Source organism: Ahaetulla prasina, chromosome 2 (genome assembly GCF_028640845.1).
Source record: "Ahaetulla prasina isolate Xishuangbanna chromosome 2, ASM2864084v1, whole genome shotgun sequence".
Classification (NCBI taxonomy): Eukaryota; Metazoa; Chordata; class Lepidosauria; order Squamata; family Colubridae; genus Ahaetulla; species Ahaetulla prasina.
Window position 1 is genome coordinate 243236579 of NC_080540.1, and position 24231 is coordinate 243260809.

Genomic DNA, 24231 nt, shown 5'->3' on the forward strand with positions numbered 1-24231 from the left:
GAATTATTTGTTTAGCAGAGTGATGGCCTTCGGGGAAAAACTGTTCTTGTGTCTAGTTGTTCTGGTGTGCAGTGCTCTATAGCGTCGTTTTGAGGGTAGGAGTTGAAACAGTTTATGTCCAGGATGCGAGGGATCTGCAAATATTTTCATGGCCCTCTTCTTGATTCATGCAGTATACAGGTCCTCAATGGAAGGCAAGTTGGTAGCAATTATTTTTTCTGCAGTTCTAATTATCCTCTGAAGTCTGTGTTTTTCTTGTTGGGTTGCAGAACCGAAGCAGACAGTTATAGAGGTGCAAATGACAGACTCAATAATTCCTCTGTAGAATTGGATCAGCAGCTCCTTGGGCAGTTTGAGCTTACTGAGTTGGCGCAGAAAGAACATTCTTTGTTGTCCTTTTTTAATGATGTTTTTGATGTTAGCTGTCCATTTGAGATCTTGCGATATGATAGAACCCAGAAATTTGAAGGTTTCTACTGTTGATACTGTGTTGTCAAGTATTGTGAGAGGTGGAAGTATGGAAGGGTTTTTCCTAAAGTCTACCACCATTTCTACGGTTTTGAGTGTGTTCAGTTCCAGATTGTTTTGGTTGCACCACAAGGCTAGTCATTCGACCTCTCATCTATATGCGGATTCGTCATTGTCTCGAATGAGACCAATCACTGTTGTGTCATCTGCAAACTTCAGTAGCTTAACTGATGGATCATTGGAGATGCAGTCATTGGTATACAGAGAGAAGAGAAGTGGGGAGAGCACACAGCCTTGGGGGGGCCCTGTGCTAATTGTACAGGTATTTGATGTGATCTTGCTTAGCTTCACCTGCTGCTTCCTGTTTGTTAGGAAGCTTGTGATCCACTTACAAGCCTGTTCCGGTACCTGTAGCTGGTTTAGCTTAGTTAGGAGAGTGTCTGGAATGATGGTATTGAATGCTGAACTAAAGTCTACAAAAAGGACCCTTGCATAGGTCTTTGGAGACTCAAGATGTTGTAGGATGTAGTGCAGAGCCATATTAACAGCATCATCTGTTGATCTATTTGCTCGGTATGCAAATTGCAAGGGGTCTAACAGCGGATCCGTGATGGTTTTCAGGTAGGAAAGCACTAGCCTTTCAAAGGTTTTCATGACTACAGATGTTAAAGCAACTGGTCTGTAGTCATTCAGTTCCTTGATGGTGGGCTTCTTCGGCACTGGGATGATGGTAGAGCGTTTGAAGCAAGAAGGAACATTTTTTTTTTTTTTACATTTATACCCCGCCCTTCTCCGAAGACTCAGGGCGGCTTACAGTGTATAAGGCAATAGTCTCATTCTATTTGTATATTTTTTACAAAGTCAACTTATTGCCCCCCCAACAATCTGGGTCCTCATTTTACCTACCTTATAAAGGATGGAAGGCTGAGTCAACCTTGGGCCGGGCTCGAACCTGCAGTAATTGCAGGCTTTGTGTTCTTAATAACAGGCTGTTCTTAATAACAGGCCTTACCAGCCTGCGCCATTCACCGGCCCATTCAACATAACACATCTCTAGTGATTTATTGAAAATATGGGTGAAGATGGGGGCCAATTGGTCAGCACAGACTTTTAAGCACATCTAGAAACATAGAGGTTAAATCATTTCTGCCAATTGCTGACCAAGCATTGCTGGTTTCAAGGAATCAAAACTAATCAGCTAAATGGATACGTGTCTGAAGCTTTCCAGCATTTGTCTCTTAGTACTGAAGTACATATTTTCCTTACCATTATAATAAAGGGTATAGATTAATTGTGGCCCTCCTCCAGCAATATCCTTTGCTGTTCAGAAAAAAATATCTTTGATGTCTAGCTTCAACATAAATTGGCCCTTCCAGTATGCTATACAGTCCAGTACTTAATTTGGGAGACGGTAATCTGTAATCTTCTCAATATTTTTAGATTTCAATTCCCATTCTACTGAACAATGTTGGCTATTTTTGATTAGTTGGATTTGAAATACAGCAGGATTTGAAAAGACATACCAATTTTATCCCACTGATATTGTATTTTAAGAAAAAGAAAGACAAGAACTATCTTGTTGGGTCTTTGAAAACAGGCATTATGATAGTTTTAGACCAAAAATGGATAACATTTTAGTCAGAGGCTAATGCAAATAAAGAAGTATTGCTGACTTAGATCCTCCAAGCTACATATAATCATTCCCTGATTGAAAAAAGATTACTGATCAACTCATACAGTATAATACTATATCACCTTTCTAGGTTACTTAGCAGGCGAAAAAGAAGTGGAAAATGGAGAAAAGAGCTCATGCACCTAATAATACAGATATAAGGGGCCAATTAGGTGACCAATTTGCTTAATCCTATATCCTGCTAGCCCCTCACCAAATTTTTGGGGTGTTTTTATATTTTCTTTATTTATTTACTTATTTAATTTTTATGCCACACATCTGCCCTATAAAATGACTCTGCGCAGAGTCTAACAGTTACTGTACAAAAGAGCTATCTCTTGCCAAATGTTGTATTTCATGCAGTCTATAAAGGAAAAGAAACTGATACAATATCCACATCTTTCTGGAAATTTGAAAGCATATTTACTAGTCTTGTGCTAGTCAATTTTACAGATTAAGATAAGAAAACAGTGGATAAAAAGGTAAAGGTAAAAGTTCCCCTCGCACATATGTGCTAGTCGTTCCCAACTCTAGGGGACAGTGCTCATCTCAGTTTCAAAGCCTAAGAGCCAGCACTGTCTGAAGACATCTCCGTGGTCATGTGGCCAGCAGCACTAAATGCCAAAGATGCACGGAACGCTGTTACCCCTCCACCAAAGGAGGTCCCTATTTTTCTACTTGCATTTTTTACATGTTTTCGAACTGCTAGGTTGGCAGAAGCTGGGACAAGTAATGGGAGCTCACCCTGTTATGCGCCACTAGGGATTCAAACTGCTGAACTGCCGACCTTTCAATCGACAAGCTCAGCGTCTTGGCCACTGAGCCACAGCATCCCTTTTTTCTCCTCCCCCCCTTTCCAAAATAACTTCCAAATTTTTGCTTTTACAACTTTTCTCCAGTATTCTTTCCATAATTCTTCCAGGTAAATAAAAATATGTCTGTCTGCACGCACTTCATGCTTCCATTCCAATTCATAGATTTCCAATAATATTCAAGTTACAGTACTGGGCCGCTCTTATAGAACATTTATTTTTCTTTCCTTTTATGCCTGATTGAAAATATGTTTTAGAATGTCATCTTGCTGAAATAGTCAACCTCTTTTCAGCTTCAGTTTCTTCATTTATTAACTACTAGGATATGTTGATAATTAATGAAATCCATTCTTCTTTCCTCTTACATACAATATTTCTTGTACCATTTGCTGCCACACAAACCCAAACTGTAACAGATTCCTCCTGTACTTAATAGTTGGCAAGTTTTTTTTTTATAAACTTCAGCTCCCCACCTCCCCAATATATCTTTTAAAGGTGGGGGCCAAATTCTTCAGTTTTTGTTTCATCAGTACAAAGTACTGTTCCAAAGTAGGTTTTTTTCTGCATATTTTAAGCCATGATTTTTGTGATGAGGTTAGAGGTAATATTTTTTGACAATTTTGTCTTGAAGATTGTTGTTTTGTAAACTACACAGTATTATGGAATTGTGGATAGTCACTCTAGTGTGAGTTTATTAAATTTATCACTTGGTCATTTGTAATGATTTGTTATTTCTCTACTTCAGAAAATTTTCTTGGTCCTTGAGATATTGCCTCAACTGTTCTATTTCTTAATAGTGTTTTTCACAGTTAAAGCTTCCAGTTGGAAGTGCTTAAAGATTTTTTTTAGTCTTCCTGTGTTTTGTAAGTGTGAATTATCTTCACCTATGAATGCTCAGGCAGTTGTTGGGAGGAAGAGCACATGACTGCTGAGTGTAGAGAGAAAAAGGATCATAATCGGAGATGTTAGAAAGGTCAGCAAATGTGTTCACTTGTGGAAAAGTCTTCCTCTTTCTGGTTGTAAGCCAAATTTTTGGGGCCTAAATAATAATAAAATAGTAAAATAAGAACGAATGGACATGAAGAATATCCAAACTTCTACATCACCCATATTCACAGTTTTATTATTTTACTATACATGAATAATAAGTATGAATTCAAATTTGCACAAAGAATTCTTGTTTAACTTTGTACTACATAGAAGAGTCAGTCAGTCTGTCTTTATTGCTTGAAATACATAGTTTGACTAATTTCTATATAACTTATTTTATAATTACTCTCATTTAATTCAGGGTCAAAATGACATTTCATTAAAAAATCCTCTTTTTTTGATAATATATCTTTTTATACATTTCTGTTCTTCTGTCTTCTTTCTTCCTACGTTCCCTTTCTATTGTTTCCTTACAACCTTAAATTCTGAACATAGTAACATAGCAGGATATAATGGTTGCCTAGAGATCAGATACTATAATCTTTAATTTTTCCTTTCATTTTTTCCTTAGTTTATGGTTACAGTAATAATAGAAATGAGATGTATATTTAGATATATGGGAATTAAAGCAACGGTCAAGTAAAATTTGCTTAAAAACCTGTGCCATTTTTAAATAAAAACAACATTAAGCTTTTTAAATTTATACTAATATTCCCAGTTTGAATAAAGGAAACATTTCCAATATTATTGATTCATCTGACTCATTTTATAACAAATTGGGCATTTTACCTTGCTTTCAACCAGCTCTCAGAATTCTTGAAAATTGGCTCTCTCAGAAGCTGGTATGAACTGCTATAGCACACCACTGTCCAAGCTGGAATTTGTACCAGGCAGACCAGATGTAGTCGTTTAATTAATTATTTTTAAATGGTTCCTTACAGAGGTGGGTTTCAGCAGGTTCTGACCAATTTTGGAAAACCGGTAGTGGAAATTTTGACTGGTTCGGGGAACCGGTAGTAAAAATTCTGACTGGCCCCACCCCCATCTATTCTCTGCCTCCCATGTCCCAGCTGATCGGGAGGTAATGGGGATTTTCCAGTAATCTTCCCCTGGAGTGGGGTGGGAATGGAGATTTTACAGTATCCTTCCCCTGCCACATCCACCAAGCCACACCCACAGAACTGGTAGTAAAAAATTTTGAAACCCACCACTGGTTCCTTAGGGATTTACATGTGCATATACATATCTAATTTTGTTGAAAACTTTAAACAGAAGAATAAGACCTAAAATACAGAAAAATAAAAAAGGAAAAAAATGAAAGAAAAAAACTAAAAGTGCCAAAAGAAAAAGAACAGCAGCAAAATACAAAAGAAAGGGAAAAGTTATAAAGAAGTGGCTTCCAATACAAGTATAATTATAAATTGACCTCCCTCTTAAAAGTTATATCATGTCTCTCTTCTTTCTTTATATATTCTATCTAATAATCAAAACCATGAATCATAAGGTTATTTTTATTCAATTTTATGCAGAATCCATACTGGGTTTCCAATCATCAATAAACATAAGTTTTGTCTTTTTTCTAATCAAACAATCAATGGACATTTCAGTAACTTTATGGTAGAGAGCTATGGAGAAGTTTATTAGGATACACACGTACCAAACATTAAATAGAAGAGAGTGCTCTTTTAGGAACTATTATTTCCCAGAAGCTAACTTTGTTCTTTCCAATTTCATCCACTTTAATCCAGCCTAAGAGCAAGCCAACTATTCTTCCAAATCCGATTCACTGAGAATCAAAAGGTGGATGCATTCTCTAGATAAAGGGAGCAATTATAACCTCTTCCATTTCCTTTAGTTGTTTTTCTCTATGAGCTGGTTTTTCATCAGTCTCAGTATCAGCCAATTTGGCTGGAATTCAGCTTCACCTCATACAAACCTTGGGAAAAATGATGGAAGGTCAGATGGCATAACAGATTGTACAAACTGGGTTATGTAGTTTACATCCTGAAGGCATGATAGAAAGCACTCTGTCAAAAGAAAAAATCATACATTCAGAAAACAAAAATTTGGCTTGCCCTAGTCGTCCTTCTAACTGAAGACTGACCAGTGTGATTAGAATATATTGACTAAATATTTGTTCCTATTTATAGAAGGATCTCTATCACATCTTATGAAACCCAGAGGCCAGTCTCATTTACAAAAGGAAAAAAATTTGGTGTTGCTCAGCAAGCAGGAAGTAAATACTTAAACATATTTATCTCTGAAAGTTCTTGGTATTCTGTCAAACTAGACATTGGCTAATTTTGTATTAGAACAGCAAACTCGTTCTCTGAACTTATGGATTCTTAAGTATTATAAAGCTCACCCACAAGAAGATTGCATGAATGGGCTTGAGAAGGTCTTCAGGGTCTTTCATTTGTAGAAAACTTCCCAGTGTGTATGTGTGTATTCTACATTTACCAATATTAAAAAAAAATGAATGTACTCAGTGGGAATCAGGTGGAAAATAGTTGGAAGAAAAGAGAAAACAGAGTATTGGGTCAGAATAGAGTATCTGGGCAGAAAATATGGCAAGCTATAACCTGGTCCCAAACATTCAACATAAGCAACATATTTTTGTTTGGCCACACTTTTGTATTTAATAGATCAGAGAATTCAAAAGTTTTGAGTTCTAGGGATACCTTTAAATTTGAGGAAGTAATTGCTGGGAAAACAAAGAAAAGCTTAAAAACTGATCACAATGTAAATGCCACATGAGATATTTGATGGTAATTAAATAAACCGAGAAGAATGGAACAGCCAAAGCTCCTCTCAGACACAAATTGAAACACAAAGATACCCATTTCCCATCTTAAAGCTGCACTTTCTGTTTATCTCAGGAAACGTTCTACTATTTTTTAGAATAGAATAGAATAGAATAGAATAGAATAGAATAGAATAGAATAGAATAGAATAGAATAGAATAGAATAGAATAATAGGCCTGGAAGGTCTTCTAGTCCAATTCTCTGCCCATGGCAGGAGACCTTATTTCATCCTGGACAAATGGTTGTCCAATCTTTTCTTGAAAAGCTCCAGTGATGGAGTACCCACAGCTCCAGGTAGCACGCTGTTCCATTGGTTAATTGTTCTTACAGACAGGAAATTTCTTAGTTCCAGGTTGGATCTCTCTTAACAAGCTTCCACTCATTGCTTCTTTTCCTGCCCTCAAAAACTTTGGAAAATAATCCTCCATCTTTTTTATATTGTGGTGACCAGAATTGGACACAGTATTTCAACTGCGGCCTAATTAATGTAATATAAAGTGGTGCTATCATTTCTTGTGATCTTGATGCTATTCACAAATGAAGGCAATTGATGCTATTCTTTTATTGATGCAGCCTAGGACTAGTTTTTGGTTTTTTTTTGCAGCTGCAGCACTTTGCAGGCTCATACTTAAGATAGTCAGCAAATAAATTTAACAATAAATAAATAAATAAATAAATAAATAAATAAATAAATAAATAAATAAATAAATAAATAAATAAATAAATAAATAAAGCCTTTCAGAGAATTAGCACACATATATCCACTTATATACTGTTGTTTCCATGCTACAAAAACTGCTGGAAACAGCCACTGTTGCAAAAAAAACCCTCCAAAAAAATGTTAGTGCCACGTTTTGATGAGCTATAAATAAATTGTGGCCACCCTCACTAATAAACTGTAGGCCCAGCAACCTCTACAACACTTCTTGCTTTTAAAAGGAGGTTTATCTACTTCACTGTGATCTTGAAAAAAAAAGACGACAGTATGCCTATATATGTAGAGATAGGTATAGATATGAGGAGATAGGTGTAGATATGACATATCATACACACTGGTGAATATGCCAAATGCATTGGGTGTGAACAACACACATTGATACACTCTAAAAAACCATAGACTATTCATAGTTTTTGTAACATGTAGCCTTAATCAATAAAATCAGGTTTCATTATCAATGTTGATTTTGTGAGATTATGGTATGGATAAGTACTTTATTTCAACAGACTGAAATCTGAATCAGATTGGCTTCTCTTGCTAGCTCTCAATGCTGGCCACAACAAACATTCAAAATAAAGGCAGGACATAAATAAAAAATAAGTCACAGTCTACCATAGCAAAGCAAATATAATGGTTTTTCTAATTCTAATCTTACATTATGCAGTCCTTTCAATCTTCTTGTAGAATGGATGGAAGCAGTTTTGTCATAAGTATTGGAATGAACAAAACTTAATACCATGATATACATGAAGCATTGCAGACCTGTGGCAAATTCCTATATATCCGTATCTCACCAGCTTTGGGGCAACCTGATTTTGGGCAACCTCACTGGTACCTGCTCTCAATGAAAGGAGAACTACAGTATATGGTTGTGTGAATTTAGCCAAGAAATGGGACTGGGAGAGCAGTCCTATGTCTCATAAGGGAAAGGGAGTAAACGAAAAGAGAATGTGGAGCTGGAAAAGCAACTGAGAAGGAAGAAAGTGGTGGACCAGGAATATGGGGACACAGAGAACATCTTGCCCAGAATACCTTAAAATGTTGCAGGGGAAAAGAAGCATGTTAAGAAAAAAATGTTCTGAGAATTAAGAGTGATACTTCATTTCTAGTAAAACTTCTTGCCAAGTCTGCTGTTGAGGAATAGCCAACTGAAGAACACAAGAAACTACCTTCCACTTACAAATTTCAAGTGAAAGGAAGTTTACATCAAATTACTCATATTCTGCAGTGTAGGAGGAAAGGGCAGGAGAGGGGCAACCATCCTCTGGTAAAAAAAAAAAAAAAAGAGGAACATGATGACCATGCGTTATTTCGTATCCGTTGTTTTGGTCTTGCTTTCCTGTTCTCTTGAGCGTTAGTGTTCTCATTCTCATTCATCTCATTTGTTTTGCTTTCATGCCAAGGCATTGTTTCATTTGGTTAACAGCCTGTTTTGAAGCAACAACTCCAGAACGTATGTACTGTTGCAGACTGGACTAGAGATCATTGGTTGAAGATCTTTTTTTACATTTCCAACATCAGCATGGAAATCTTGAGAGTTTGACAAACTCACATTCATGCCTGTCCATGTAGCTCCCTGTCTGAGTTAGGGGCAATTACAATTCCCAGTGCAGATTACCTCATAGGATAAATATATATATATTATCACACTGACTGGCCTGCCTAGAACATAATTGCAAATTAAATAAATATTAGATATATTTTGATTGGCCAACGGTTAGGACAATAAAAGAAAAAAAACCCTACAGCAGGAGACTCCGACCTCCGTTTTTGCCAATGATGCTCACCCACTGCTTGCGGGGAGCCATCCCCTCTCCTCCCCCACTGCTGGCGGTCTACAAATCCAGAATGATTGGGGACTGCTGCCTTATAAGGTCCTTTCTAGAAGTACAATCCCCATTTTTTTTTCAAATATTCTCTGTTCAGACATATTTTTTTTTCCTGCTGCTTTTAATTGTATGAGAGCTAATCAGCTGGAGCTGTTTTAGCAAACAGCCGACATGGGACAAGTTAGAGAGTGACAGCAGTTACTTGCCCAGGGCAATCTCTGGCAAGTGAAGGACATAATTCCTTTTATCTCTTTCCTCACATTTGATGTTCCACATCTGAATCTTCTGAACTGACCGGAGGCAACATATAGGCCAATGAGGAAAAAAAAAAGGTGCTGTCTTATTAAATCTGCTCCGTGTCCTAAAAAATATATTGAATTGTAGAATGATTTCTTGATTACTTTATTATACTTAGCATTTCTATCTGGAGCCACTGCAGGTGATTATGCCCTCCAGTGTAGGCTTTGTAGGAGGAGATAATGTAAATAAAGCTACCATTAAGTTACTGCAGTAAAGCTATATTGAAAAGTATCATACCTGGATGAAGTATCATGATGCGTGAACACAGGTTGTGACAGAAAACAGTCCTACAGACAATACTGAATCAGATATTCTGAACAGTAAAACTTCATAAGAATATAGTTCCTAAGCATAAAAAAAAGCCAAGGCCAATTTAGCATGATTCCTGCTTTGCAGTGGTCTAAACTACCTACCTCTTCTTAGCATGAACCAATCTTTTAAGAATTTTGGGCTTTGGTTTTTCTTTATAGTTATCAAGTTCCCATATTGTCTTAGTTTAAATTGGTGTTTAAAATTTAATTTTTCAAAGTATAATCAAATGTGATATAATAATACCATCTGTACTAAGATAAATCATCTTGAAAAGACAGGAACTAGAATAGTCCTTCCCAACTTCACATCTTTCAAATTCAAAAATGAATGGATGCTTTTTAGCTGAAACATACATATCCAATTTTTTAAACACAACATGCTACATTATTCCATAACATCTGAGATTTTGTTAGTCTGAAATGTTCCCGTAATAGGGTAGAAAACACGATATCTGAGAAGATTACACTATATGCCTAAATTGTATCCCAAGAGTCAGTTTACTGAACATTTCCTATAAAAAGAAACGATGTTTATAAAGAAAAGCATTTTGATACACAAGGTATGTACAATTCAAGTTTATAATGGGGATTTACTGCAGTCATAACTGATAGAAAAGATTGCGCATTTAATTGCATTCATGATTATGCATTTCTCATTCATTGTAACAGAGTTGTTTCCAAGCTAAACCTTAGGAAATATTTGGTAAAAGCTGTCTCATGCAAGGAAAGTCTGTTTTCCTGCAAAGGTTACTTGGCCTTATTTTTAGTTTTCCAGTGTTAATATTTTTCCATTTTTGCAAAGGAAGTGTAAAGAACTGCCAGTACTAAAAATTAAATTCCTTATGTACAGAGCTAATATGATACACCGCCAATAATTACAGTTACATCATTAAAGCTAACACCAATCTGGCATTTTCAGCAGCAATAGCACAAAGGCAATGAATCCCTGTAGAAGTCGTATTTTAAAAGATACTGAAAAATTTGGATGTAAAATCTAATTAAGGTTATAATTTAGCTAAGATTATAAATACTGTACACTTACTTATCTGTTTCTTTGAATTTAATCAGACCTATATCTAAGAGGGTTTCACCATTATGGCTATAAGCTGTTATTGTTCATTGAATCATAACTTACAATTTACTTTTATTCTAAATAGTATGTGTTTTATTTCATATGCATGTATTAATCAACTCATGCTTGATTAAACAGTTGAAAACCAATCTGTTTTTATATTTCTTTGTAAAACAAAGAGGTTTAATTATTTACTTCCAATAATTTGATCAATTGTTTTAAATACTGCTTACCTCTCAATATAAAATGTACGCAGGACATGATTATGAACTTTCTCCCAAGCTTGCTTCTGTATAGATATGCAAGAGCACCATCTGCTGAACACTTCACTATGTTTTTGACTAAATATTCTCTAATCTTTTTTAGGAATGGATATAAAAATAAATAAAATCTAAAGGACAAATGGAGTGGTACTAATTTACTAGTAAGCTTCTAAACATTAATTATAGACAAAATTGACCTATAAGCCAATGTATCTGCCCATGTGGGTATTAAAATGCCTGCTACAGCTTTATCATAGAGAAATGGCATTTATCTGAAGCTATCCCCACTAGTAATTTCATTTGATAAGTTTGGACCAAAACAACAGTGATGACTATTTCTATCACTTTGCAGTGGTAATGGCTGGATAATGCTATGAGAATCATTTAAATCAACATTGAAGAGAGTGTCCGAGTCAGGATGTAAGCTACTAATTCTGTGGTTCCAAATGGAGGAAATGAAGTCAATTTGATGTAATTATCCAATGAGAATTATTCTACAAATACAATATACATAATTTCAGTAATTTTAGAATGAAAGCCACCATGCTAGATCAGGAATAGAAAAAGTTCTTCATAGAAAACGTTGTAATAATCTCTCCATTTCTTTCCATGAGGATGTTCTTCAGCCCTTTTGCCGTATTTAAATCAACACAAATGGGAGTATTCCAGTGGTGGTTTCAAATTTTTGTTACTATCGGTTCTGTGGGTGTTGCTTGGTGGGCGTGGTGTGGCTTGGTGGGCGTGGCAGGGGAAGGATACTGTAAAATCTCCATTCCCACCCCACTCCAGGGAAGGTTACTGCAAAATTCCCATTTCCTCCCAATCAGGTGGGAATTGGGAGGCAGAGAATGGATGGGGGTGGAGCCAGTCAGAATTTTTACTCAAAATTTTCTGAACTACTCAAAATTTCCGCTACCAGAACTGTTCAGAACCTGGTGAAACCCACCTCTGGAGAATTCCCGTTCACTACTCCACTATTTGTATTTCTAAAAAAAGCAAAAAATCATACTGTTAAAAGAGTCCCTTCTCCTTCATTAAACCTTTAGTCCATTACTGTTTCCCTGTAACAGTAGTGTTAAAGACAAGGGAACAAGCTATTTGTATAATTCCTCCATAAATATTCAATGTATAGGCTGAAACTCAGGTTCAGAATTATACTGAGAACATGAAAGGGAAACAATTTACATATAGCACAATTTCACGATTATGAAGTCAATCCTATTATTAAGTTCACTAAAATTTACAAAAAGGTAAGCGTAAGTCACTTGATGTCTATTGGCATGTAAATAATATAAATTGTAGACAGCATCAAAGCTTAAGGCTGCACTCTACATATCTAGGATTAAACCCAATGAATTCAATGTGAATAACTTCTGAGTGGAATGACTGGAATTATACCATTATAAACTAACACTTCTTTCTTCAATTTAAAATGATGTCCTTAAACTTAAAATAATATGCGTAATGCATAAAATTCACTGAGAATTTTAAAAAGTTTCTAATTTACATTTTCTGTATGAAACTCTGTACCTTATTTTCTGGAATCTTTAGAATTATGTCTTAAGATTTGAAAACATTTTCTTTTTAATTCTAAAATAGGTTATTACATATTTTGGGGATCGTTAGAAAAGTATAAACTTGCAATACATAGGAAGAATGAATCATATCCATTGGAGGGATTAAAAGCTATGGAAGTCTTGCACTAATTTGGTAATAGTAAAGGAATTCTTTTAAACCCAGAAAATAAATTTGAATACATTTCTTGAAATAATAAAAGTTTGTGGGTTTTTTTGCTTTTCATCTGAATACAAATAGTTGACATTTTTCATGTTGAACATATTACTTAGGCCAGTATTATAGGAAAGCAATTTTATTTTAAAAGAAATTACATGGCATTGTTAATTAATCAAAAGTTTTATTCTGTTCATGTGTTTTGCTTCGGTGTGTCACAGTAAGGGGCATTATCTCGCAGCACCTCCTTTCTTGGTAAAAGCTCTGGAAGAAAAGGACATTATTATTAGATTTTCCACACTACTGTTTAAACAAAGGCAACCCTGTCATTCTAGTGCTCTAATAATAATGGAGATTGTAGAATTAGAAGCTGTATTTTCAACACATGGGAATTTGTAAAATTATAAACTAATTATGAATACATAATTGCACTTCATGCACTTCAAGGTGCTGGTTAGTACCTTTAAAGCGCTCCATGGCTTAGGACCGGGTTACTTACGGGACCGCCTACTGCCATCGACTACCTCTCACCGACCCGTGCGCTCTCACAGAGAGGGACTCCTTAGGGTGCCGTCCGCCAAACAATGTCTGCTGGCGGCCCCCAGAGGAAGGGCCTTCTCTGTGGGGGCTCCCACCCTTTGGAATGAACTTCCCCCAGGACTTCACCAACTTCCTGACCTTCGAATCTTCTGCCGCAAGCTGAAGACATATTTATTCATCCACGCAGGACTGGCATAGGGTTTTAGATTTTATTTGGTTTTAATTTTAGTGTGTTTTATCGTTTTAAAGATATTTTAATTTGGGCCAAATTGAATAAGTTTTTTAAATATTATTTTATTCTATATTTATATTGTTGTCTTTTTATTTGGCTGTAAACCGCCCTGAGTCCTTCGGGAGAAGGGCGGTATAAAAATTTGATTAAATAAATAAATAAATAAAATATACAGTATATTTAAATGTTCTGCCTTTTGCAAAGATCATTCAATATTCTTTATCTGTTTGGTAGTCAGATCATCGCAAAAGACTCTGTACTAAGGTAAAACATTCATTCACCCAGCCAAGTATTATTTGTTTCAATTGGTGGTAGGTTTCCTGAGTTTGAGCAGAAATTGTTCCAGTCATTTCTGGAGATTCCATTTTAGCAGGTGATAAATAAATAAATAAATCCAAATAAATAAAATAAAATAAAATAAATTTATTTAAATAAATAAATTTAAATAAGTAAATAAATCCAGGAAGAAAAAAATGGCAGACCATTTCTACGCTATTGTATGTTATGTGATAATCAAGAGCTGAGCTCTGAGATCATCCTTATCTCCTTAAATGCGCAGAAACGGAATCTGTGACTTCCTGCCACAAAGAACAGATTATTGAGTCACAAACTCCTGTGAGTACTGTAGCTAATAAAGACTTGATGAATGCAATGCTCAATTACTTCTTATTCTTCAGTTTTAAAAAACCCACAATGAATATTCAGTATAATAGAACAAATGTGGCATGGTGGTTAAGCTATCAAACTAAAACTATGGAAATCTCAGTTTGTATTCAGTCTCAGCCATGGAAGCCTAAGGGGTGATTGAGGGGTTGACAGGTTGAACCGGTGAATTTCTGATCGACAAGCTCAACGTCTTAGCCATTGAGCCACCGCGTCCCTGAGATGCACTGTATAGCAGCTTTTTTAAAAAAGGCAAATTTCCATGCTACAGATCATTAAGAAAGGGTTAAAAATGCCAACAGAAAATTACGGTACCTTCATATCTGGAATTCTAGTTAAGGTTTTGATGCAAACTGAATTTGTACATATTTGGGATTAAAAGTGGTTTAAACAGTTTGAATTAATCATAACATTTTATATTTTAAGTTGCAAAGATCTCACATTCCACAGGTAGTATAGAATAGAAAAATAGAGAAAACACGTACATTTTATTGGATACAGGTATACTTTCAGGTATACATTATCTAATCAATTCTTAGAGACAATATTGAAAAAAACATTAACATTTGTTAAGATATTTAATTATTCAAGGGAGAAAGTTTCTATTAAACACGGATTCCGTTAGAATTAGGAAAACAGAACAAATTTGATAGCTAACTATAAGGCTTTCATAACTATACTCATATTTCAACAATATTCCACTATTCATTAAAGAACTACTTAAAATGAATATCAACCTGCCATAAACAGAATATATCGAAATCTATAGAATTTCTATTTAATTAATATATTAATTAAATCTAATTAAATTCTGAATTATATTGTATAATTATATGTATGCCCTCTATCTATCTATCTATCTATCTATCTATCTATCTATCTATCTATCTATCTATCTATCTATCTATCTATCTATCTATCTATCTAATTTGGTATATATTTATACCTAATAAATCAAGTACACTGTGCCAAACTGATTAATAAAAGTTGCAAGGCAGAGAATCTTTACTTACTTATTTTATTGGCATCCACATAAACACCTTGTAGGACACATGTTCTAAGTATAACTTCCACATCTGAAGCTATTTTTATAAACTAGGTGGAGTTGGGAAACAGAATTAATAATTATTCATCAATATACTTTGCTTCCTGATCATCCATGAATTTCATAACATTGTGCATTTCATAACTGGGATTTTCAAAGGATGCTTAACTTTGACATTGACATTACTATAGTTATATTATATGCTCTTTAATAGAATATGGATTTTTTTCCAGAACTAGCAAGACATATTCATCATGGGGTGAAGATTTAATCATAAAATCCATGCATTTGCTTGCAGAAGAGAGCAAAAGTGAACTTTTCAATATATTTCCTTTGTAATAACTAAAGAGTGGCTGAAACTATTAGTTTGTTTAATGATATTTTTTCCTCTTTGAAACATTTTTATTCTTCTAATATTAATATTAAAATTTCATGTTTCATAACTTTCATTAATTTATACTGTACCTACTACTAGAAATGCTTATAATGCTATCATCCTGCTTCAAAGTAGTCAGAGAACTATTAACTGGATAGCACTAAAAAGGTTTCACACTTTCTTAAAACATAAAGCAGAAATATACTACTTGATACACATATAGTAATTAGTTTATTTTGGTTTCAGATCAGTTATAATTCTATCATTTCACCAGGTTCATGAATAATTTGACAGTCTAATCCTCCAAATCTAAACAATTATCTGCATGAATCAGCTTGTAAAAATATTTGAATTACTGATTGAAAGAATAATAACCCATGAAAAAATATGCATGTGTTTATTTTAGCTATCAGTTTTCACTCAGCTAAGATTTTGGAAAGCTTCAGAAATTCATTTTTTACAGCTGAGAGTTTAATATTGTTGAACACATGAACACTTGCTGAATTTAAGAGGTTTTTTTTCTTCAGGCAAAAGAAACTAAATATCAATAATTCAAGGAATTAGAGTTGTTCCAATTTTAAGAGACAGAAAATTACAGAATAATAGAATCTACTGTGTCAGTTTCTGCAAGAAGAGGCTATGTCAAAGAGTGGTTCATTTAAAGTTGTCTATATACATATCTTCCATGCACATAAAAGAACTTGATCCTGTTTTACAGAGAAATTATTATTCTTTTAAGCAGATTCTTCAGAAATGCTATTGTTCCTAATCTCCCCCCTTTTTCACCTGTCAGATAACTATCATTCATTTATAAATGGTGGCATTTTTAGGAAAAGAATTCAATAAATGAGGGAATGTTTCTAAAATGGAATAACAAAAAGAGCTTATTCACTAGTTTGGCACAGGTGACAATATATAATACTTATTACCCCTTGTGCTAATAAAGTTTAAAATAACAGTTGTATCAGACAGGGGTGATAGTAACATATTTTGATATATAACAAAGGTGACAAAATTGGAAGCAATTTAACTCTCTGCTTCAGGATCTTGATTGATTAATGGTCAGACAAAAAAAGCATCTAGATATATTTAGAATGCTTTAATAAGAAATAAGAAACCGGTACCATTAGAAACTAGCTAGCTCGTACAAAATTCCAAAACATTAAGGTTTAGCTGTCCCTATATGGTTCCTCCAAGTGCCAGAGGAACTTCTCATGGTGCCCTCCAAGCGGCATTCTTTAAAAATAAAAGTGATGGGGGTTCAATCCTCTTTCAGAATTATATTCACCCTAAAGATATAAATTTTTGCAAATGAGTATGCAAACTGGAAAGTTGTGGGACATGCAAGAAAGGGTATCAGGGATCATCTAATCAGTTGCCTTTTACTTTGTTTGCTAGTAATCTCTATCCTTGTTCTGTTCCTAATCTGGACCGTATAGTTAATACATAGTTAAACCTAGTATATTTTGTAATAGTTAAACTAACTTAAGCTGCAACACAGGATTGTATTCAATAACAGAAACCAATTTTTACGCAAATACCTCAGCTATTTTTTCAGGAGAAGTCTCATTTTTATTATTTTTGAATTCTTCATTTATCTTAAGTCTTGCAGCTAGATTAAAAAAAGAGAACAGGCATTTTTTAAAAATGTATTCATTAAGTTTTGTTACATATAAAATAGATACTTCTATAAAAATTATTTCCACAGTATGTTACCAGAACTTTATATGCTAATCTGAAGATATTTAAAAAGATGTAGTTTGTTTCCCCAACAGTTAGGTTGCAATATACAATATTACAAAATGTCATTAAAAGTCCCAAAGGCATGTTAAATTTAAAAACTAACTATGCCTTTGCAACACTTTGAAGAAGTTGAACATAAAACAGTTAATAGCATTTAAAGAAAGCTTACCTGATATATCAAAAAGCAGCATAATTATTATTTTGGATAAGATAAGGCTCCAACAAGGAGATACTTAAAAATACATAAGCTGCTATTTTTCAAATGTAGCATAATGTGAAGGGGTCCCTGGTGCTCTCTAAGCTTCGTTGTTTTCTTGAAGATGTTTCATTGCCCAAACTAGGTAACATTATCAGTGCTACAGGGAGTGAAGTTTGCTCTCATTTTATATTCTAGTGGCTTGCCTTATCAGTGCTGATGTGAGTGGTGTTTGGTTGGGTTTGCTGCAGCTTTAATAGCTGTGTTCTATTCCATTTCAGGATTACTTTCTTATCTTGATGACCCGTTTAGTTCCTAGTTTAAAATTATAATCCATAAAATTAGCCAAATTGGCCTCTTTCCAGATCATCTATTTTTAATGGGGCAAATTTCAGCTTTTTGTTTGTTAGACAAGGCTTCTGACATAAACTCATAGGACTTGAGTAGTAAAGCTAATTGACCCTATTGTTGTATGACCGCATATTTAACCCACATACATCACAGTTCTTAATCAGTTTTTGTATAGGCAGATTTCAGAGAATACTTCTTGTACAAAGATTTTATCTTTGTAATAAGTCGGAAGTAGAATTGTATACTGTATGATCTGAGGCAAACTTTTATTTCTCCTTTGTTTTTTTCAACCAGACTTTTCAAACCATGTAATTTTCTCTTATATAAATTTAGGCCTAATATAGCCAAATTTTTAGCTGCAAGGATTACTATTTTTTTTTGGAGTATAAGACGCACCGGAGTATAAGACCCACCTTAGTTTTTGGGGAGGAAAATAAGAAAAAAGCTGATTGGCAGGTGGATTAGCCCCCAAATCAGCTGTTCCCAGAGGTGAATTTTAGCAACAGGTTCCTTGGTTGTGAGCTCTGTGCCTTGCTGTTTTTTGCTTTTTTTTTTCTGCTTCTGAAACTTGTGTTTCAGAAAAAAACTTTTTTCTGCCTCTAAAAGCCTCCAAAACAGAACCTCAGAAAAAAAAAAGCCTCTGAAGCTCTGTTTGGGAGCTTCTTTTCTGAAAGTCTGTTTGGGGGCTTCTTTTCTGAAGCTCTATTTGGGGGCTTCTTTTCTGAAGCGTCTTTCAGCCTCTGAAACTTCTGTTTGAGAAGCTGGGTGGGGCTACATCTGGAGTATAAGACACATCCAGATTTTCACCCTCTTTTTTTGGGAAAAAAAGGTGTTAATATGGAATTTACCTGCAGCAGTCTGATTTTTTTTCCAGTCCCCTTTGAGGTTGCAGGGAAGAAAAAGATTAAATTCTTATTCCAGCAGCCCTGCTGCAACTTTATTTAAGGTTTAGAAAGGTCTAGTGCTCAACCCCTTCCCCAACAGCTTCTCGGAGGTGAAGCTGGTAAGTCATCACCTTTTTATATATATATAATTTTATATAATATATAAAAATGATCTGAATGCATGTGTGCCAGTTTGAGGTTAGCAAGGCAGACTTTGCCTCTCTTCTGACTGAAGAAAACCTGTTTGAGGTCATAAGCAGGGGTGAAATGCTCCCGGTTCAGATTGGATCAGCCAATCTGGTAGCGATGGCGACGGGTGGTAGCAAAAATCTCTGCCCCCCCCCCGCCCATGCCCCCCCCAATCGCCTGGTCGCCTGCTTGCTGCTTCTTTCCAGCTCGCTCGCTTTTCCAGCCTTTTTTTTTTACTTTTAAAAGCATTTTTTTACTACCTATTCACCCAAATTTGGCACACAGAGCGCATGCGCAGCCACCGAACCGGTAGTAAACCTGTAAAGACTTCACCACTGGTCATAAGGTAAGAATTGCAGATACATTTAAGGTTTGTATCTTTTAAGATAAAACATGGAAAGAAAGACTGAATAAACAGTGAAGCAAATACAATTCAACACTGGCAAGATCTTATAATGAAATAACAAGGGGCTCAGTGCATATACAGAATGTATACTTTTTTTAAAAAACGCACAGAGGCTCAAATACAACTATATGCTAGAAGTAATAATCATACCTTAAAACTATGTTTCAAAGTAGCCCTCTACTGGGGAAAGGATTGAGCATTTGTTCCATTTAGTTCCTTTTTTTTTTACTAAAAAAAAAATTCTTACCATCTAAGCTTCTGGTGTCACCTTTGAACACATTTTGCCTTGTCCTATGTAAACCCTTGAAAATTTTCAAGACCTGTAACATACAATAGAATGTTAAAAGTTTTACATTCTTGTGTTATAAAGAAAGCACCATTTGCTCAGTTAAATTTGAAGTAAGAATATCGGGGAAACAAAATATAGAAATTCTTCAAGAAAAAACATTTGGTTGTAGGAGAATGAAATGTAAATGATTCCTGGAATTAGCAGCTACTGAAAATGCTGATATAACAAGCCATCCACAGTCCTGCCTCTAACATAGATACTGGTATGTAACACTGGTATGTGAAATTCAGCATAAAATACCATATGATAGGTATTATAATCTCAAATTTCTTGCCTGATTCTTAGATAGGCAAACCTCTAGAAAGTGACAGAAAAGTCGTTAAAGAAGGCATTTCACAGATATTCCAGCTATATGTCTGACACAATAATACTTTAAAATTTAAGAATGCTAGTTTTTAGTTTTATAAGGCCAGTTAGCCTTGATCTTATTGTCTTCTGGAAGGGTCTGAAGATTTGGCTTTGCCATCTTGAACCTGGTAGTGGCATTGTGGAGCCTGCTAGATGGTTACATTGTTAGCACTTTGTACTATATGCTTGCAGATTACTGGTACGTCTTTTTATGGTTTTTCATAGTTTTTACTCTTTTAATGTATTTAATGTGTTTTTGTTGTTATGATTTTGATTAATTTTTGTAATGTTCTCCTGTTTTAACTTTAAGAGCTGCCACATATTTGAGCTGAGCAACATACAAATAAATAAACTTTGAGAGAGAAGATGATGTTATCTAATCCTTTGATGCTAGAACTGTGAGAGAAAGATATTATTTGAAGGTAAACACTGAGTGTACATAACATAAATAAACATAAACAAATCAAACTAAGGGAAATTTGACACAGTATTTCAAAAATGCTGAAATGTACTGCTTAAATTAAGTCAGTAATGTAACTGCTTAAATAAGCCAGCTACACTACTGGCTTAATTAAAATAGAGAGAGATATCTGTAACAGTATTGCTTTTAATATACAGAAATCAGATTATTAGCAGTAAGAATCCTTATAACACTTATTTTTTGCAAAACCCAGTTTTTAGTTTATAGAGAAATAGGTGGAAGAGAATTTTTTAGAAAAGTTACTATTTCATAATTTTGACAGAGAAAAGAAATATATAAACGTTTTCAAACTTGTAAGAGAGAATACCAGCCTCTTTAATTTAACTACTGAATGGGAAAAATTCCCATAAAAATACTAAGTGGTTCGCAGAAAGACCAAAATACACTAATGCAACTCAAAATACTTAATTGGAATGAATACTGTTTTATAGGAAGAAATAAAAATATCCTTATGAACTGAGATATCAAAGAAAACAAAGTAAACACCAAGGTAAAAAATACATATTTACACCTTATTTTGCAAAACTTAAAATTTTTAAAACATGTGCAACAGGAATTTCTATGGATGTATCTTTTCAGTTTAAAACAGGCATCACCTGCTGTATTTCTGCTTGTTCTATAACTATTAAGAATACATGAATTTTGGAGATGAAACAAAAGTGGCGATAGCAGCTTTTATGGAAGTGAAGCAATAGACATTTCGTCTCATTGAATGTATAATGATGTACCCATTTAAATCAGAACCAGTTTGGCACAGTGGTTTAGCCATTAGGGTAGAAACCAGGAAACTGAATTCTAATTCAACTCAGGCATGAAACCAGCTGGTAACTTTGGGCCAGTCACTCTCTGTCAGCCTAAGGGAGACAGTGACAAACCATTGGTGTAAATCTTTCCAAGAAAACTACAGGGATGCCAGGCAGTTGCCAGGAATCAATCCTGACCTGAAGACACACATGCCATTTAAAGAGGAAAAAATGAAGTAGGTGGATTATCAAAGATGATGAGAAACGTAGGGCTAATACATTAAACTGAACTGTAATGTAATGTATTAGATTCTGGCTTAGTGTGTTGTGTGAACCCAGATGCAGAGTGGTATACAATAGGGCTCTACAGCATTTTAGATGATGGGAAAATTGTAGTCTAATTCAGTACATCCCAAGAAAGAAAGCAAAAAGTAATTCTAAAGAAAAAAACAACTTACTATAATTTGAACATCACGGTATACACATTGGCCTTATCATAACCTCACTTTCAGGACCAGATTATCCGGCAGGTTAAAAAAAAAATCAAGGAAGTTTTTAAGGATTCATATATTGTTTTATTTTATTTTATTTGTCAAGCATGTATTAGATAACAGATATAAGTATAAACATGATTATGAATACATGAAATGGATATGAATAAAAAGGGACATTAGGACAGGGACAGTAGGCACGCTGGTGTGCCTATGCATGCCCCTTACAGACCTCTTAGGAATCGGGTGAGGTCAACAGTAGACAGTCTAAGGTTAAAGTTTTGGGGGTTTGGGGAAGAAACCACAGTCAGGTAGTGCATTCCAGGCATTGACCACTCTGTTACTGAAGTATTTTTTGCAGTCAAGTTTGGAGTGGTTTACCTTAAGTTTGTATCTATTGTGTGCTTGTGTATTGTTGTGGTTGACAGTAGTCATTGACAGGTCGGACATTGTAGCAGATGATTTTATGTACTACGCTTAAGTCAGACGGAAGGCGGCATAGCTCTAAGTTGTCTAAGGCCAACATTTCAAGTCTAGTGGCATAAGGTATTCTGTAGGGAGCAGAGGAATGGAGGACTCTCCTCATGAAATATCCCTGGACTGTCTCAATTGCATTAAAGTCTGATATGCAGTGCAGGTTCCACACAGAAGAACTGTATTCGAGAATTGGTCTCGCAAATGTTTCGTATGCTCTAGTAAGCAGTACAATATTATCAGACAAGAAGCTATGCAAGATTAGGTTAACAACTCTTAATGCCTTTTTGGCAATGTTGTTAACAGTGGGCTCTGGCACTTAGATCATTACAGATGAGTACTTCAAGGTCCTTGACAAGAGTGTGGGTCGTCTACAAGGTTGTGTCCATCCAGCTTGTATTTTATGTTCTGATTTTCCCCCCCAAAGTGTAATGCATATTAAAATCAATTGGTCATAACACAATTAATATTGCTAGTTTCTGGGCAAGATCTGTTTCATTTGTATGTATTTTAATCTTGTATTTTATATATTAAATTTTAGGCCTTATAGTATAGTCTCATAGTTCCCATCACCAATCTCTTTCCACTTATGACTGTATGACTATAACTTGTTGCTGGCAATCCTTATGATTTATATTGATATATTGATCATCAATTGTGTTGTAAATGTTGTACCTTGATGAACGTATCTTTTCTTTTATGTACACTGAGAGCATATGCAACAAGACAAATTCCTTGTGTGTCCAATCACACTTGGCCAATAAAATTCTATTCTATTCTATTCTATTCTATTCTATTCTATTCTATTCTATTCTATTCTATTCTATTCTATTCTATTCTATGCCTTATTTTAATTGTGATGCTTCTGACACGGATAAGCAAACATACCGGTAGTAACAATGTGGTCAGGCAGTGAAGTAAGAGAATCACGAAAAAGGGGGAATATATCTCTTACACGTTCTGTACCATATTTTGCATGCACTCCAACTATAATACATCCTTATATGGCTCAAATAATGTTCTCAGCCCAACAACAAAACTTTACACCAACAACCATCTTCTCCCGCCCCAAAACAGTATCTTGCCTGCGAAAGGTACGCAGGACGATCCACTAACCTCTGCCTTTCGCATCGCTGAGACCGGCGCTCTTGGAGGAATCGCTATTATAGAGGTTTCCGGGAGAAGCAAAGCCACGCCCATCCATGCACTTTATTGGTTCTATGAGAACATCGCCTCCACGACAACGACAAATCAGCGAGTGTCCTGCATTCCAAAATGGGAGGAGATAAAAGATGACTCGAGAGCTATACCTATAGAGTAGCATTATGAGACGAATAAAACGGGGATAAAAGGAAACGGAATAAGAAGCGACGGCGTTCTATAGAATAGAATAGAATAGAATTTTATTGGCCAAGTGTGATTGGACACACAAGGAATTTGTCTTGGTGCATATGCTCTCAGTGTACATAAAAGAAAAGATACGTTCATCAAGGTACAACATTTACAACACAATTGATGATCAGTATATCAATATAAATCATAAGGATTGCCAGCAACAGGTTACAGTCATACAGTCATAAGTGGAAAGAGATTGGTGATGGGAACTATGAGACGATTAATAGTAGTGCAGATTCAGTAAATAGTTTGACAGTGTTGAGGGAATTATTTCTTTAGCAGAGTGATGGCCTTCGGGAAAAAACTGTTCTTGTGTCTAGTTGTTCTGTTGTGCAGTGCTCTATAGCGTCGTTTTGAGGGTAGGAGTTGAAACAGTTTATATCCAGGATGCGAGGGGTCTGTAAATATTTTCAC

General features: G+C 35.1%; 1 protein-coding gene across 2 annotated transcripts; it reads right to left on the reverse strand.

The window, feature by feature from the left end:
* Positions 1-13034: 13034 nt before the first annotated feature.
* Positions 13035-23601, reverse strand: LYRM7 (LYR motif containing 7). 2 transcript variants are annotated; one of them, XM_058173307.1, is made up of 5 exons: positions 23539-23601; positions 19784-19856; positions 17309-17379; positions 15360-15441; positions 13035-13175 (listed from the first exon to the last, which is right to left on the reverse strand). In XM_058173307.1, the coding sequence occupies exons 1-5, from the start codon at positions 23551-23553 to the stop codon at positions 13105-13107; spliced, it is 312 nt and encodes a 103-aa protein (XP_058029290.1). In that variant the 5' UTR covers positions 23554-23601; the 3' UTR covers positions 13035-13104. The 2 variants fall into 2 exon arrangements, with proteins under 2 accessions (XP_058029290.1, XP_058029291.1); XM_058173308.1 differs by lacking the exon at positions 15360-15441.
* Between the last annotated feature and the right edge of the window lie 630 nt (positions 23602-24231).